This window comes from Gallinula chloropus, assembly GCF_964237585.1.
Source record: "Gallinula chloropus genome assembly, chromosome: 7".
Lineage (NCBI taxonomy): Eukaryota > Metazoa > Chordata > Aves > Gruiformes > Rallidae > Gallinula > Gallinula chloropus.
Genome location: NC_140092.1, coordinates 18,107,594 through 18,123,120, shown reverse-complemented (window position 1 = coordinate 18,123,120; position 15,527 = coordinate 18,107,594). Strand labels below are relative to the sequence as shown.

The window sequence follows — 15,527 nt, the reverse complement described above, 5'->3', positions numbered from 1 at the left end:
GTATGTCGGCATCGTGCCTGGGTCATATCCGGTGCTAAAAAAGCGGGAATAAGGCTGGAAAGTTGCATGGAGCCTCACGGTGTGAGGGCAGTGCCGCAGCGGCGGTCGGAATCTCTCCGAGGTTTCGTTCTCGACCTCTAAAGGGAAGTGAACTTCTCGCTCCCACGGGAGCAATAAAGATAAATGCAGTCGTGCTTCCAGCGCTCCCAAACACCGTCGTGACGAGTACTTAAGAAAAATAGGAGGGTAGCGTTCGTTTCTTATTCACCGCTCTTGCAACAAGCAAGGTTTGGGAAGACACTGGCTCGTCAAAGTAAAAAGCTGTTATCTGTGTGCTCTCCCATGTCCTCTAGGCCCTTCAGCCTCCTCTCCAGCTTCTGTTCCCAGCCCTGCTGCTGACCATACCCGCTTCCTCAAAGTCTGCCTCCATGGTACCAGCTTGTTTCCCCTGTAGACACCCTCTTCCAACAGGCTGTTGTGCAGAAGACATCCCGCTGCCTCCCAGTTACGGGTTACCCGATTCCTGACAGACTGGATGGGCGGCAGCTGAAGCCTCTCCAGGTCTGTCCTGCTGATGAACTCTGAAGAACTCGTAGGAACTTGACATCATGGAGACCCTCGCAGAGCTGGTGGGCATTGATCACGGGGTTTAAGAGTTACGAAGGAATGAGGGCAAGTGGTAGAAGAACAGGGCAACTGAGTAATCCTTATTTCCTTAGAAAGCTAATGATAAGAGGAATATTAAGTAATAGGGAGCTGAATACTGCCTGTCTTGGGCACTGAGTGAGGTGGGGAAACCTGCACTTCATACGATGTGGGAGAAAAGAAGAATAGAAAGAAAAAAAGAAGAAGAAAAACCACAACACATTACAATGTCAATGTGCCTAAATTTCTAACTGTTGCATTCTGGACTTTGAAATGGTACAATACATTTACTGCAAGTTAGGGAATGTACAACTTCCAGCAGTGCTCCTGCAACACTGGCTTGGACTCAGTCCCCTGTGCTAGGTTCAGGTTGGGCGTTGTGCCAGCCTTCTAAGGTATGTTGGTGCAAACTGCTGAATCATTTCTCTTTTCCAAAATTTTAAACATGAAACATTTACTCTGAAATAGAGAAGAATAGGGTAATGACAGCAACTGTCTTGATGGTATAGCTTTCATGGGATAATATGCCACTATTTCCTTTCAACCCATGAAAGATACACACAAACATTGATTGCAACAAGAAGTAGCAAAGTATTTAATTTTCGTTTTATTTTTAAGTAATTGAGAAATACTGCAATGAAGAGACCCCTTCTTGTGTCTTTGGAGGAGATGAATTCTACATGCAGCGAGAAAAACCCCACATTTATTCACCGAGCTGCACATTTCCACCGAGTTACACTGAGAACAAGTGCACTTTACCAAGAAATACCTTTGCAGATTTAAAGTATCTTTTCGTTCTGCAGTGTAACCTGGATTAGATTTGAAAGACCATTATGCTTTTTCTCTCCAAGCAAATCTTCACCTTCCCAGGCTGCTGCAGGCCTGTTGCCTCCTTCATGTAAGGGGGTGACACTGCTGAAAGGGTGGACTGGACTTTCTGTGGTGCCAACACCTCCTCCTAGAGCTTCTAGGCTGGAAAAGACCCACTGGGATTATAGGAACAAGCTAGACACAGTGGAACTGAAGCAGAACAACAGTTTCCAGAGCCCACCTCAGCAGATTTTAGGCTGAGGAAGCAGTCCCCTCAACTGAGCCCTCTATGAGGTCCACTGAGAGGAAGTTGCAAGGCCCACAAGCCTTTGGGCTTCTTGTCTCCTCAGCCTGGGAGGTAAGGGGACTGCTACATCCCTACCTGCTCAGCTGGGATGTGGGCTGCTGGCCTCCATACAGGCCCTTGCTGAGGTAGCGTGATGGGTGTGAAGTGCAAGAAGAGATTTTATATTGATTTTCCAAGCCCAGGCTAGAAACTTCAGTCCCGCCATTCCTTCCCCCTCCTTTCACACTGCGGGTGTGCTGGGGACTGCCTCTGCCCCAAGCCCTGCAGCCGGTATAGCCTTTGGGGCAGTGCCCACATCAGACCCCTTCCATCCCACCCCAGACCTGCCCATGCACCTGACCTCTCTTCCAAGACCAGCAGTGTGTTGCTGCACTGGGGCTGCTCTCAGCAGCTATTCTCAACTAGCATCTCTAGCATCCTGGGCACTGACTGGGGTTATTCACATGGCAACACAAAACCCATGCAGGTGTATTAGTTGTTTTCTGATTAGAAACAGAGAAGGGAATTGGAATTGAAGACATATCTCTGAGGTTAGGGACCAAACTGAGAAATGTAGGGATTGTTTAGGGAATTATTTACCTAAAAGGTTTTGTAATATTTTCAAAGGCTGAAGTTGAAAGTGTAGGTGGGGTTAGTGAGAAGCCCACCCAAGGAAAAGGTGTGAGTGGAGAATAACATAGTGTGCAAGATGCACTTCTGTTCTGCTCTTATGTTGTCTGCCAGGACTACAGAAACTAGGAAAGAAAGTTATAAAGAGGCTCATTTGGGACTGACCAGCTCCATCCCACTCTGCACCAATCCCCCACAAGGAGCTCAGGATGGACCACTTAAGGCAGAGACTTCATCTCATCTTCATCTTCTAGGGAACTTGTTTTGGCAGGGGGGTGGACTCGATGATCTCTGGATGTCCCTTCCAACCCCTACAATTCTGTGAACCTGTAAATCATCTCATCACATCTCATCTCATCTCATCTCATCTCATCTCATCTCATCTCATCTCATCTCATCTCATCTCAGCCTGACACCTCGAGTAGGTCTGCTCTCCGATCTGCTCCCTGAGCCCAGCTAAGGCGTTTGAAAGAGACCAATACCGAGAAGGCTGGATACTGTCCCGGCCCCTGAGGAAAGGAAGAATAAAAATCCCCGATTTCTGATTAACACCATCCCGGGATAATACAAATGGGGTTTCAGCCCGGGGGAGGCAGCTCAGTGGGGGAAAGAACCGGGTGGTGTCAGCCGGGGTGGCCGCGCCGGGCCGGGCAGCATCGCGGGTGTCCCGGCGCTCAGCCCCACGCCCCAGCCGCACCGCCGGGAGCGGCGGCCCCGGGCCAGCAGCAGCCGGGTGTCCCCGGCGCGGTGCCGCCGGGCGAGCAGACGGGAGAAAGCTGTCAGCCGCGGCGGGGGCGTGCGCTGGCTCCGGCTGTAAAGTAAGACAAAGCTGCTCGGCTCAGAAAAGCAGCTTCATTTGCATTCCGCGCGGCCGGAGCGCGGTCCGTCCCCCCCGTCCCCGTCCTCCCCCCGCTATACACACCCCACACCCCCCCGCCCAGCCAGCCCGGGTCACAGGGGAACAGAAAACATATTCGGGTTAGTAGCCGATGGCATTTATTTCTAGTCTTTTCGGGCGTCTGACACATATACACCAATGCTTTCACCGTACAAAGGACTGCGAGGAAACGCGCCCTGCCCCAGCCGGTCCATCTTCTCTGCTTGGACCAGGCTGGCGCTTGGCGGGGGGAGGAGGGGAAAAAATTAAATTCTCGTCTGATCTCATTTATTTAAATAAATATAAATATAAATTTTATATAAAACTATTCACAAACAAACCGCCGTCCCAAACCCAAACGACTTATCTTTAGTTTCTTTCCTTATTTTTGTTAAGGAGTCCGTCCAGGAGGTTCTCAGCCCCACAGGTTTTTGTTGGCTTTTCAGTTTTTTTAATGTCTCGTCTCCCGCTTCAAAATATGTGGGTTTGTTTTCGTTGTTTGGTTGTTTTGTTATTTATTTTTTTCCTTTGAACTGCCCGGGGGAGGGGGGGAAGGGGGGGGAAGAAGGCGGGGGGAGGCACCCTGGGCCGTGCGAGTGAGTCCAAGTCCCGTGTTACATGTTAAGGAAGAGCAGGTGCCCGCTCCCGGGATGACATAAATAACGTTTTAGTTCAACTCTCACAACTAAAACATTTACATTCCAAAAATATATTTATATATATATATATATATTACTGCGAAGGGATTAAAATGAACCACCCCGCCGGCGAGGGCCAGCTCGCTCCAGGTCGGCGGGCTGCTGTCCCCGGGCAGCGGTGCCAGGTGAGCCCCCGTGCCGCCGCTCTGGCTTGGGACCCGGCGGCCGGAGCAGAGCTCCATGCCGGGCTCATAACGGGGAGATCTCTTTATCCTCAGTAGCCGATGAGGGGGATAGAGACTCTTCGTCCTCCGACCTGGGATAATGCCCCTGGCTAGTGCTGCATTTGCAGCCCCCGTGCGAGTTTCGCTGGGTGCCTTTGCCTTCTTTCTTGTGCTTCACCCTCCTGTTTTGGAACCAGATTTTCACTTGCTTTTCAGACAGGTTCAGGTAGGTGGCTATCTCGATCCTCCGCAGCCGGGACAGGTACATGTTGGAGGAGAATTCCCTCTCCAGCTCCAAGAGCTGTGTGCTGGTGAAAGCTGTCCTCATCCTTTTCCCGTTTTGAATTTGGCTGGAATCGGACCCTCCTGGACGGGAGAGAAACAAGAACTTCAGTGGGACGGGGGAAAGCGGGAGGGGAGAAAAGAATAAAATAATAATGATAAAAAAAGGACATTTTCCCGCAGCTTTCCGCCCCAGGGCAGCCTCTTCCCCTCGGGAACCCTCGTGGGGATCCCCCGCTCCCGCTGCACACCCCCCAAACCCCCCCGCCCCTCCCCGGCGGCCGCGGGGCTCCTACCCATGCCGAGACAGTGAAACCTCCGGGGGTCGCTGACGCTGTAGGTGGTGGCGGCGCAGGCAGGTGGGTGATGTGCCGGGTGCCCCAGGGCGGCGGCGGCGGCGGGCACAGAGGCGGCGGGTGGCGGGTGCTGCGGCGGGTGGTGAGCGTGTCCGGCCCGCGGGCAGCACTGGGCCTCGCCGGCGGCGGCGGGGAACTGGCTCTTGAGCAAGGGGATGGCCCCGCCGCCGCCGCCGCCGCGGGAGGAGTGCAGGTGCGAGGTGACACAGAGCGGGCAGACGCAGAAAGCGCCGTTCTTGCGGGACGGGCAGCCCGGGCCCGACACCGACATGACGAGGGGGGAAGGCATGCTGAGAGGGATGAAGAAGTCCTGGCCGTGGTGATGCTCAGGCAGGGACGGAGCCGGCCTCGAGGAGTCTTTGATGATTAAGGAGTCGACATAGAAAGAGCGGGACATTTCGGAGGGCTGCCGAAGCCGGGGCGGCTCTCCCGAAGTCGGGTTTTTCCTGCTTGGCCAAGTTGCCACTGAAGTCCTGGCGAGGCGAGAAGGTGCTTATGTTTGAGAGCTGAACAAAAGGGTCCCTGGAGAGGGCTGGTCTTAAAGTCCCCCCGCCTGGATCCCCTGCGCCGGGGTTTTATATCAACTATTTAAACACGTGATGGCTGAAAGCCTCGCAGATCTAAATCTCTCCGGCTTCCCAGGCCGGCAAGAGAGGCTGCCGGGGGGGTGGGGGGGGCCGACAAAGTGGGGAGGGGGGCCAAAAGTGTGCGTGTTCGCTCGCTGCCCGATGACTTCAGTCCTTCGCCTCCGCCCCAGATAAATTATAGGAGCGGGGAAGCCGGGGAGGGGGCGGCTGCCCCGGGGTCCCGTCACTCATCGCGCCCGCAGGCACATCCCCCTGTCAACACACCCAGGGAGGGGGAAGTGGGGGATAAAATCAGTCGGAGGGAGTTTCTGCTAGGGCTTTTTCCCCCAAGGAGCAGGTTCCTTTCCCCCGCAGGGCGGGAAGGAGAGAGAGGAGCAGGTGATGCGCTGAAACAAGTGGGTCAACGCCGACACCCACCCCGGGTAAAGTATCATCCGAGGGGCCGTGACTCCCACGGAGGCGTGGGACCAACACCTTTCCCCAGGTCGGTCCACTCTCTGCACGCAAGACTCCTTCAGGAGGCCCCTTCCACACCAGAGGAGCCAGGGTCACAGATTCAGACATAAAGTTAGGGATGGCGCGCGTGTGCCTCTGTGCATCTGTATGCACGGCGGGTGGGGTGGTTTCGGGGTTTTTTTTTTAATTTTTTTTTTCCTCTCGCCCTTTCACCCCTAGTGAATCTTGCCAAATTGGCAATTACTCCAAGGGACAAAGCTTTCAAATATCTAGACACTTCTCAGCCAAACGGTACCAAAACGGAAAACTTCCAAGTGAACTTCCCGACCGCTTCAGGACTGCAGCGCGGAGCGCTAATGAAAGGCGAACATGTCGGGGGGGGGGGGATTCTTTGATCTCCACCAAGTTTGCTGAAGCAATCATTCAAAGTAAAATTGGATAAACAGCTAAATACGGTCGGTGGCTCCGGAGCATTTCAGATTGCATTTAAAAGCCAAGGTATTCGCAGCGTATTACACGATTTTCCAATGACCTGTTTTATGGGAGTTTAAGAAGAGACTTATCGTTAATAGAAGGGCGATCGCGTTCCTGTTTGGCAGATGCGAAGCGGCGTTTAAACCGACCGCGGATCCCATCCCACTTGACTCGGGAAAGGGAAGCGACAATTGTGCTCTAAAGCAGAAAACACATACTACGCCTGATTACCAGGCGATGAGCAGAGGCTGGGGAGCGAGTCAATCGCCGTAAGCGTTTAGAGGCAGTTACCCTACACGAGGGCCGGACCGGGACGCGGGGACATCCTACAAGCCCTCCCGCGTACCCACTCTCCCGCTGTTAAAATCCCCCCAAATAAAACCGCTGCCCGTCTTCTGATGGAGACGGCGTTTCCTCGCCCCCGGGACCAGTGAGGCTCAGCGGTGTAACTCGAGCCTCGTTAAGAGAGGGGCCAGGTCTCCCCCGCCTGTCCCGTCACCCAACCTGCCGCGAGCAGTGCTGCCACGGAGAGATTTTCCCCCCAAACTGGGGCCGGCTGGACCCCAGCTCTGCCCACCCCCCCGTCCCCTCTCCGACAGCCCTAAGCGGAGACGATGCACCGGTGTTTTTAGGGACACTCCCGATTTGAGGATTTATGGATGGCAATTAAAGTTTTATGAATTGCAGCTGAGGCTGGTTATGGAGCTATTTGAATGTGATTAGAATTCAATTAGAAAGTGTTTACCGGCCGGCGGGGCTCCGGAGTGTAAACAGACAGCTATTCCAGCAATGCGTTAATCCCGCGTCTTGTGACAACAATTAGGAACTCGCGGGGTTTAGGCGGGTCGGCTCAGACCTCACCTACTTTTGCCCAAACTGCTGCCGAGGTCTCAGCCGAGGCCCCGGAGCCGTCAGGTCCCGGAGCTCCGGGCAGCAGCAGGGCCCAGGACGGCTGAGGCCTCCGACCGCCGAGGCACTGGAGACGGCGACCCCCGGGATACAGCGGGTGCTCCTCCCGGGGGTCTCCCTCCTGAGCTCCGGTGGGGTCGGTGAGATTTAATCACAGTCACAGTGCTCGGGCATGGGATTTTGCTGATGCGAAGCTGATGCTGGGCTCTCCCTGTTTAAAACACAGATCATCTGGCGGAGATGTGAATTAATCTCTGCGTTTTCTTTCATTTTATTTTTCTTTACGGGAGGGTCTTCTGGAAAAAACAAAACAACAACAAAAAAAAACCCCCAACAAAACTCGCCATCGATTTCAGTAGAAAAAAATATCTCTGCAGTGATAGAGTAAGTGATAAAGTGGATCTGGGGAGGGGGGCTGTCGTAGGGGAAGGCAGACAGAGCAAGAGTCGGATCAAAATTGCAATTTGTAATTGTTATAATAAACCAAGTGCAGTGATAAAAGGAGGGGGGAAAGACCTAACCAAACCCACAAAGAAAAACCTACCCCTGGAAGACGGAGCAAGAAAATAAGTCATTTGAAAGCAAAGATATCCCAAACCAGGCGGAATGATGTAAGGCGTGCGCCCACATCACATCGGCCTCGTTACAATTTTATTTTTCAATAATTCTGTCCGATAAAATTTCATTGTCCATTAAGTAATCCCCGAAATGAGAACTCTTATGAGCCTATAATGAGCTCTAATTGCTGCGACTGGGAGAGCCACGTGGAAGGATTTAGAAGGTATTAAGCAGTTGGGTACAGAGCACAGGCTGTTACCTAGCCATTACTTTCATAATTCAAGGAGAAAATTAGTCCTTTTAAGGGAAAATCCTTTGATTCCCTTCATTCTGCTCGGGGTGACAGAGTATAGCTTTGTCTGCCTTTAGTTCAAGACAGTGTAACAAATGAGAATGTAACGAAATTGCCCCCTTTTGAAAGTGGAGCAGTTCAAAAAGAACATCAGAGCCGCTCCCCTGGTCCGCCGAGCGCAGGACTGGGTGCTGGTCCCTCTTTTCTTCCAGATGTCTCTAACACCTTTATGTAGAAGAGATTCACGGCTTACATGACAAAAGCAACTCTTTCCCTTCCCTCCCCCAACCCCCGCAGCTCCCGGCAGAAGAAAAAGCCGTGCCCGCCCGGAGAAAGCACCGGCTTTCAGGCGCGCATCTCCGCCGAGTTCACGGGAGGAGCTGGCTCCGTGGAAAGTGCTGCAGCCCGGGGCTACGTTTTGACCACGAAAAATAAAAAAAACCAACCCAAAGAACAAACCACCAACCCAAAACACCCTTTGCGGAGCGGCCGTGGGCGCAAACGTCACGCCGGGGTGACATGGGGTGGCGCCGGGCAAGATGCTGCCCCGGGCTGGGTCAGTCCCCAGGCGGGAAAGCCCCGCTCAAAATAAAGCCCTGCGTGGGTAAGCGAGGGACCGCGGGGTCCTGCGCTGTGCTCGCATTTATTCGGTAGTCTAGCATTGATTTCCTATTAGTTTCCAAAGCGATCGGCGATCTCGAAGCCGGGTTTTGTGGAGTGAACGCAAGCAAAAGACAGGACTTGCCCCCAGATCCCATTAAGTAGGTCATTATAAAAGCGTGAACAAGTCTATTAATGTTTTATTGAAAGCGCATCGTTAACTTGTATCCATCCTTTTCTGAAAGTGGCATTGTGATATTGCTGTCTGTGGCACATCTTACCCAATATAGCCCGAGATTTCTCCATTATCTGTAACCAAGCAACACTTTCTGAATACCAAAAATTGAAAAGAACCGCTTAGTCTTCAAGAAAGTCCTCAATAATAGTGGAAAAGAACAAAGATCCAGGAGACAACAAAATGCCACAGGGGTGACTTTTCATGAGCAATTATCTCTCATTAATCAGAAGAACAGCTGCAATATTAATTTTCTCTCTTTCTTCCTCTCTTTTCACAGTCCCCAACATTTGAATAATCATAAATTTTGATTTCATGGAGCGGCAACATTGCCAGCGACTTCGAGCCACAAGCTACCTACGCAGGGCGCACGCTTTGCACATAGCTCTTATTTTAAGACTGCCAAAGAATAAAGTAAAGAAAAGAGAGGAAAAGTTTGGGCTGGGTTGTTCCACCCCCCCCCCCCCCCCCTTTGCCTCGGAGCACGGATTAAAGCAGCAGCCCCTTCCCTCCACCCCTGCCTCTTTCACTCATGGAAAGTAACGGGCGAATGTACCGAGTGTCTGCACTAGTTTAAAGCGTGGGAGTTTCAACAACCTTGCTGTCCATTTAACTTCCAAACATGAAGCCAAGCGTTGTAGATCTGTCCAAAGAGACAATCTTTGGGCGTAACACGCATTGTGAGACTTCAAAAGGCCCTGGCGTTATATGCACTAAGAAGGGCATTCAGCAAGAAGGGTGCAATGCCTCTCTTTTCAGGGGCTCAGTCGCTGATTGTTTAACAAGCGACGTCGCCGCGGCAAGAAAACCGCGGTCTTCCAAAGATAAGGATGTAGCGTTAAAACTCGCTTTTTCTTTTTTTTTTTTTTTTTTTTTTTGGATTTCAAAGCATCTCATTCGGGACAGGGGCCGACGACCGCCGCGCCGGGGCTGGGAGTCCGCGCCCTGGGGTTGGGGGCGCGCAGAGCCGCCCGCCCCTCGCTGCCCAGGGGGACAGGGCAGAGCCCAGACCGAGACCCCACCACCCCCTCTCTTAAACTGCCCATCTGCGGGCACCCGCTTTTCCCTCCTCGGTCCCGGCAGGCAGAGGTGCGGTGCCTCCCCCCGGAAACTTGCTCGCAGCCCGGCGGCGGCTAGCGGGCTCGCCCAAGGGTTTGCGGACCGACTGCGGGTTGGGGTGGGAGGGGTCGGGACACTGTTCTCCCCTTCCCTCCCGTGGGAGATTTCCTTCGCCCCAATACCCGGTCATAAATTACCCCACCTCGACTCGGCACGGTACCCCCCGCCCGGGGAAACCAGGCTGAGAGACCCCTGCACAGAGGAAGGACAGGCCCTTGGCTCCCCTTCCCTGGGACCACCAAGCCCTCCTTGCCCCAGCGATCTCTCGCATGCCGCCGCGGCTGCCACCGGCGGAGCGAGGAACGGGCGGCCGGCGGGGCGCGGAGCCCCAGCGCGACAGCCCCGGGTCCTGCTGAAGCGTGAGCGGCCTCTTCTTGCTGGGGAGAAACGTGCCTCCTCCTTCACCCCTCTGCAGCCCTTGGAGAGATGACGCTGCTCCCGCTTCACTTTGCGGTTAGATCTATGTTTCTACGCGGGTCCTTCAGGGCGGCTGCGATCGCTCCCATCCGAGAGAGTGCCTCAAAAAGCGCCTCAATAGCAGCCCGCAGCCTGCTCCTTCCCTTCACTGTGTCTTCCACCTTCACCGGCAGGTCTGCCGTGGTAACTCCCCTCACTGGAATGACTAACCAGCAGGCCTTACTCTGTTGCTGCTTTTCATTTGGAGTAGGAACTTTCATTCCTCAACTCTGCAAGGTTCTTCCTAACCCGCTCCCTCTTCAAACCCTCTTAAGTTAGCTCGTTGATGGGTCCTCTTCAGTGTATGGATGCAAAGGAAGCTTCTTGTTTGTGCCTTCTCACCACAGTGAAGCCTACAACAGTGTTTCTGCATTGTGCTTCTACAAGAGATGGTGTGGAAAAGCCAGTGGAGGAGAAATGCAGGAAGATTATTGTTATCCACAGTCTTGCCTGGTATTTCTCTGAGCCCAGCTTTGCCATGTCCTTAGTACTCCTCAGACCTGGGGGAACATTGGGTCAGACAGTCTGGGCCCTGGTTTCACTAACTACCCTACCTTTTTTCAGCGCTCTAGCAGCTAAAATTGTTAGCTACTACAGAAGATGTGTACAAACAAAAGTTGGTGTATCTTTAAAGGAGGTAGAGCTAAAACTCTGCAACAGGTCACTGGAGGTTTATGGAGCTGAAAGTCCAAGCTTATGGAGTCAGAACAAGGATTCAGAATGCTGCTGCAGACTCTGGAACATGCCAACCACGACCAGTTTTGTTTTTACATTGATACATCACAAATCAATATGAGAGGGACACTTGGTTGTAACAAAGGCACCAATCCAGGAGAGAACACGAGATTCTGTGCAATATTAAACATCCTATTGAATTGCTATCCTTGAAATGCAACTCTTGTGAATTTTGATCCTTAGGAGAGTCATGCTTCAGTTGGAGCATTCTGCTTGACAGTGGCCAGAAAGCAGGTTTTTTGTTGTTGCTGGAGGAAATGCTGCGCATTTTTAGCCAGATTAATGGAAACAGACAGTTAAAGACAACTTGTGAGAAAAATTAAGATGTCATCAAAACTATCACGGTATTACAGGAGCTGTCTGTTTCACAGTCTGAATATCATATGAAATCTGATTTCATCTCATCCAGCCTACAATAGATAACACTTTCTTTCCTTTTTCCTGGAATGAAAGCATAGATGTGGGGTAGCCCAAGAAGTGCACAGTGATGAAGGAACTCACTCAAGGAGAGATAATACTACTCCTGCAGACCCAGGAAGCAGAGTGAGATATAGTTAATCACGGAGTTCCTCAAGGATAAGTCTCAGAAGCAGTTGAATTACTTGGCTTAAATTGTTTTCTGGGCACAGCCAACAGACTGCACTCTTCACAGGAGAAAGGTGACATCAGTATCTGCAGAGACTGGAGTGCCATGCTGGAAGAAGTGGCTTCTCTGATGAGCACAGAAGTGTAATGGCAACGCCAATTCAAGGCAGGAGCTCTGTGGCTGAAGATGACATTGTGACTGAGGCACTGGGGCACCTTAATTTCTGTTCATGAAGCATCACCGTGGCATGGTTAGGGGACAGATGAATGCAATCACAGAGCATTAACAAGGTCATTCCACTAAGGAGGTGGAAATACTAAAGCCATACTGCATGGGGAAACCTTATCTGGGATAGCTGACAGATTCCCACTTCAGCAAAGACTGAATCAGAGCAGGCCCAGAGAACTGCTGTAGGAATGTTAGACAAACATGGACTGTTATGAGAAGAGAGGACTCAAAGGGAGGTGACACAACTGTTGCTTATACCAGTGAGGGAGATATCAAGAGGGAAAAGAGCTATTCCATCTAAAGAAGAATATCACCAACAGAACAAATGGATATACTCTGGCTATGTAGAATTTTAGCCTGTATATTAAAAATAAAAAGGTTCGGAGAGAAACAAAGCTCTGAAACTCACTGTGGAATTTACCAATGAGAATATGAAATGCAGGAACTGTTCAGAGAACACCTGGTAGAGTTCTGACTGTTACATAACTGCCTGAAGTTGTGGTATTTTTTTCTGAAGTGGACAGCTTAACATCCATTTTGACATAGTACTGACTTAAACTTTTGATTATTTGAGGTAATTTTCTAAGAAAGATGACAGAATCACAGAATTACAAAGTTGGAAAAGACCTTTAAGATCATCAAGTTCATGATGGATTGGTATTCCTAGAAACTATGGTCCACAGAGCAACTGGAACATGGCTGGAAGCAGCACCCTACTGCATCTTCCCTGTCCCCTGACCTGTACCATCCAAGTTCATTGCCCAATTAGTGTTCTGAATACTTCCCCTGCTCCAATCTTGCCTCTGCTTTTTGGTCCTTGGGTTGGTTTTTTTTTTTCTTTTTACATTTGCTGTTAAAGATAGTGGAAGACAAAAACAAGTATGCAAAAATGGTGGGGTTTTTTCAGATGTCAGAATAAATGCTGGTCTGATTTTGATATTATCTAGAAACTTCTACAAGAAATAGACCTACCATCTCATTTCTTCTGCTCCCTTTTTACAACTAGATGAAGCTTTGTTCAAGCAGCTGTTAGGTGAAAACAAATCTCCAATGCATGTGGCTGGAAACAGCCCTTTTTCAGTTTCATCCTTTTATATAACCCTCAGCAAGTTTGCGGATGATACCAAGCTGAGTGGTGCAGCTGACATGCCAGAAGGATGGGATGTCATCCAGAAGGACCTGGACAAGCTGGAGAAGTGGGCCCATGTGAACATCATGTGGTTCAACAAGGTCAAATGCAAGGTCCTGGACCCGGGCCGGGGAAATCCTTGTCATCAATACAGGCTGGGAGATGTGATAAGAGAGCAGCCCTGCAGGGAAGGACTTGGGAGTGCTGGTGGATGAGAAGCTTGACATGAGCTGGCAATGTGTGCTCACAGCCCAGAAAGCCAACTGTATCCTGGGCTGCATGAAAAGGAGCGTGGCCAGCAGGTCAAGGGAGGTGATTCTGCTGCTCTACTCCACTCTTGTGGGACCCCATCTGAAGTACTGTGTCCAGTTCTGGAGTCCCCAACATAAGAACAACACGGAGCTGTTGAAACAGGTCCAGAGGAGGACCAAGAAGATAAATAGAGGGCTGGAGTATCTCTCCTATGAAGAAAGGCTGAGAGAGTTGGGGTTGTTCAGCCTGGAGATGACAAGGCTCTGGAGAGATCTTACAGGGGCCTTCCACTACCTGAGAGGGCCTACAGGAAAGCTGGGGAGGGACTTTTTAACCATAGGATGAGGTGGAATGGTTTTAAATTGGAAGGGGGTAGATTTGCATTGGATATTAGGAAGAAACTCTTCACTATGAGGGTGGTGAGGCACTGGAACAGGTTTCCTGGGGAGGTGGCAGCTGCCCCCTCCCTGGCAGTGTTCAAGGCCAGGTTGGATGAGGAGCCTGGGCTAGTGACTCTCTGGGTGAGAGACATTTGATGATTTGTGACTGCACTCTATAGAAGTGAGACACACTGGGGCAGCTGGTGAAGCCCTGTGGGAAAGGACTCACGTTGGATAAGTTCACGGAGGACTGTCTCCCATGGGTGGGACCCCATGGTGCAGCAGGGGAAGGGTGTGAGGAATGACCCTCCCATGCCCCAGCTAAGAATGAAAATAGCTCGTGAGGAACTGACCGAGAGAACCCCATTTCCCCAGGCCCCACTCCTCCCAGTTCCACAGTGAGGGGTGGGGTGGGGGGATGGGGAGGAAAGACGGGAGCAAAATCCTGACTAAAGTGAAGTCTGCTAAGAAGGGAGGGGTGTGGGGAGGTGCCTTAAGATCTGGTCGCACTTCTTATTACCTGACTCTGGTGTCACTGTGTGTGTGTGCAGTGTAATAAATTAGAGAGTTTTCTTTCCTTTATTTTGTGTTGAGTCTGTTTTGCCCATGGTGCTGATTGTAGAATGATCTCTCCCTGTCCTTATCTTGACTGCTGAGCCTCTCAACGTATATTTTCTCCCCTGTCCAGCTGAAAAGGGGAGTGATAGAGTGACTTTGGTGGGCATCTGACCTCCAGCCAGGGTCAAACCACCACAGACTGAAGTCCTGAAAATTAATTTATAATTTTCAGAGCAATCTTCTAGTGAAAATTCAAATGAAAAAAAAAATACAGCATGAAGCTTCTGAAGAAGGAAGAAGTATTGGAACCTAAACCGCTAGAAGATGTAACTAGGAAGCTGTAAGTCACAGTTTAAAAAAGTAAACAAATTCTAATTACCATTATATATTAACCATTAGCCAAAAAAAGAATCCAATGCTTAAAGAGCAGCTTAGGCTCAAGTATTCCCACTTTAGCAGCTGAGGTTCTCTCTGTTACCTGCAGCTGAACTGAAGAATTAATACCCCTATTAAAGCACCTATACATCTAGAATGCAATTAATGCTACAGCATATGAGGTAGGGCTGTCTGCACTCTGAGGCATACAAAGACATAGACTTGTTACAAATCAGAAGATGGAAAAGTTTGGGTGAAAATACTCCTCCTGGTTACAGAGCTGTAAGACAGTGTTACTCTTGCAGCGATTCTGAATGCTGTGGTGGGAGTAGAATTTGGCCTGGTGTTTTCAAAGGTTAGTTAAACAAAATATGACCTTTTTCAGGCTAGGAGAACAAAAGAGGTCAGCTCATTCTCCAGAACTACAAAAGGTCTTTCAAGGGTACCAAAGAAATAAAAATAAAAGCCATGATCACACTTCCTAGATGCACGCATAGAAACGCAGCTTGGATGCTAAGGTATCACCCAGTGGGAGGAACCCTTGGAGCTTCCCAACCAATGGGGCTCCTGCCAGTAATTCATCCACTATGGGAAAGGTGTATAGATTCAAACAATCAATTTTTTCCAAGGTCCCAGAGTAAGAGAGCTGCAGAACTGGGATTTGACCCAATGTCTCCTATCTTTTGGAATCTTGCAGAATCGCAGGGAGTCTGCTGAATCTGGCTGACTGCACTTCGATAAGGCGCCGGGCAAGCAAGCCTAATGCTGCTTCACAGTTATTTTGTGGGTAAGAGTTTATACAGGTTATTCCCTCACTAACAAGGATATTCTGGTAAAAGTCATCCATTGT

At 50.6% G+C, this 15,527-nt stretch overlaps 1 protein-coding gene across 1 annotated transcript; it reads right to left on the bottom strand.

Annotated features, from left to right (window-relative positions):
- Positions 1-4,135: 4,135 nt before the first annotated feature.
- GSX2 (GS homeobox 2) lies at positions 4,136-5,145 on the bottom strand (the record flags this gene model as incomplete). Its single annotated transcript, XM_084266740.1, has 2 exons — positions 4,136-4,476; positions 4,689-5,145. 2 exons carry the CDS (start codon positions 5,143-5,145, stop codon positions 4,136-4,138), a joined length of 798 nt encoding a protein of 265 aa, XP_084122866.1.
- Positions 5,146-15,527: the final 10,382 nt, after the last annotated feature.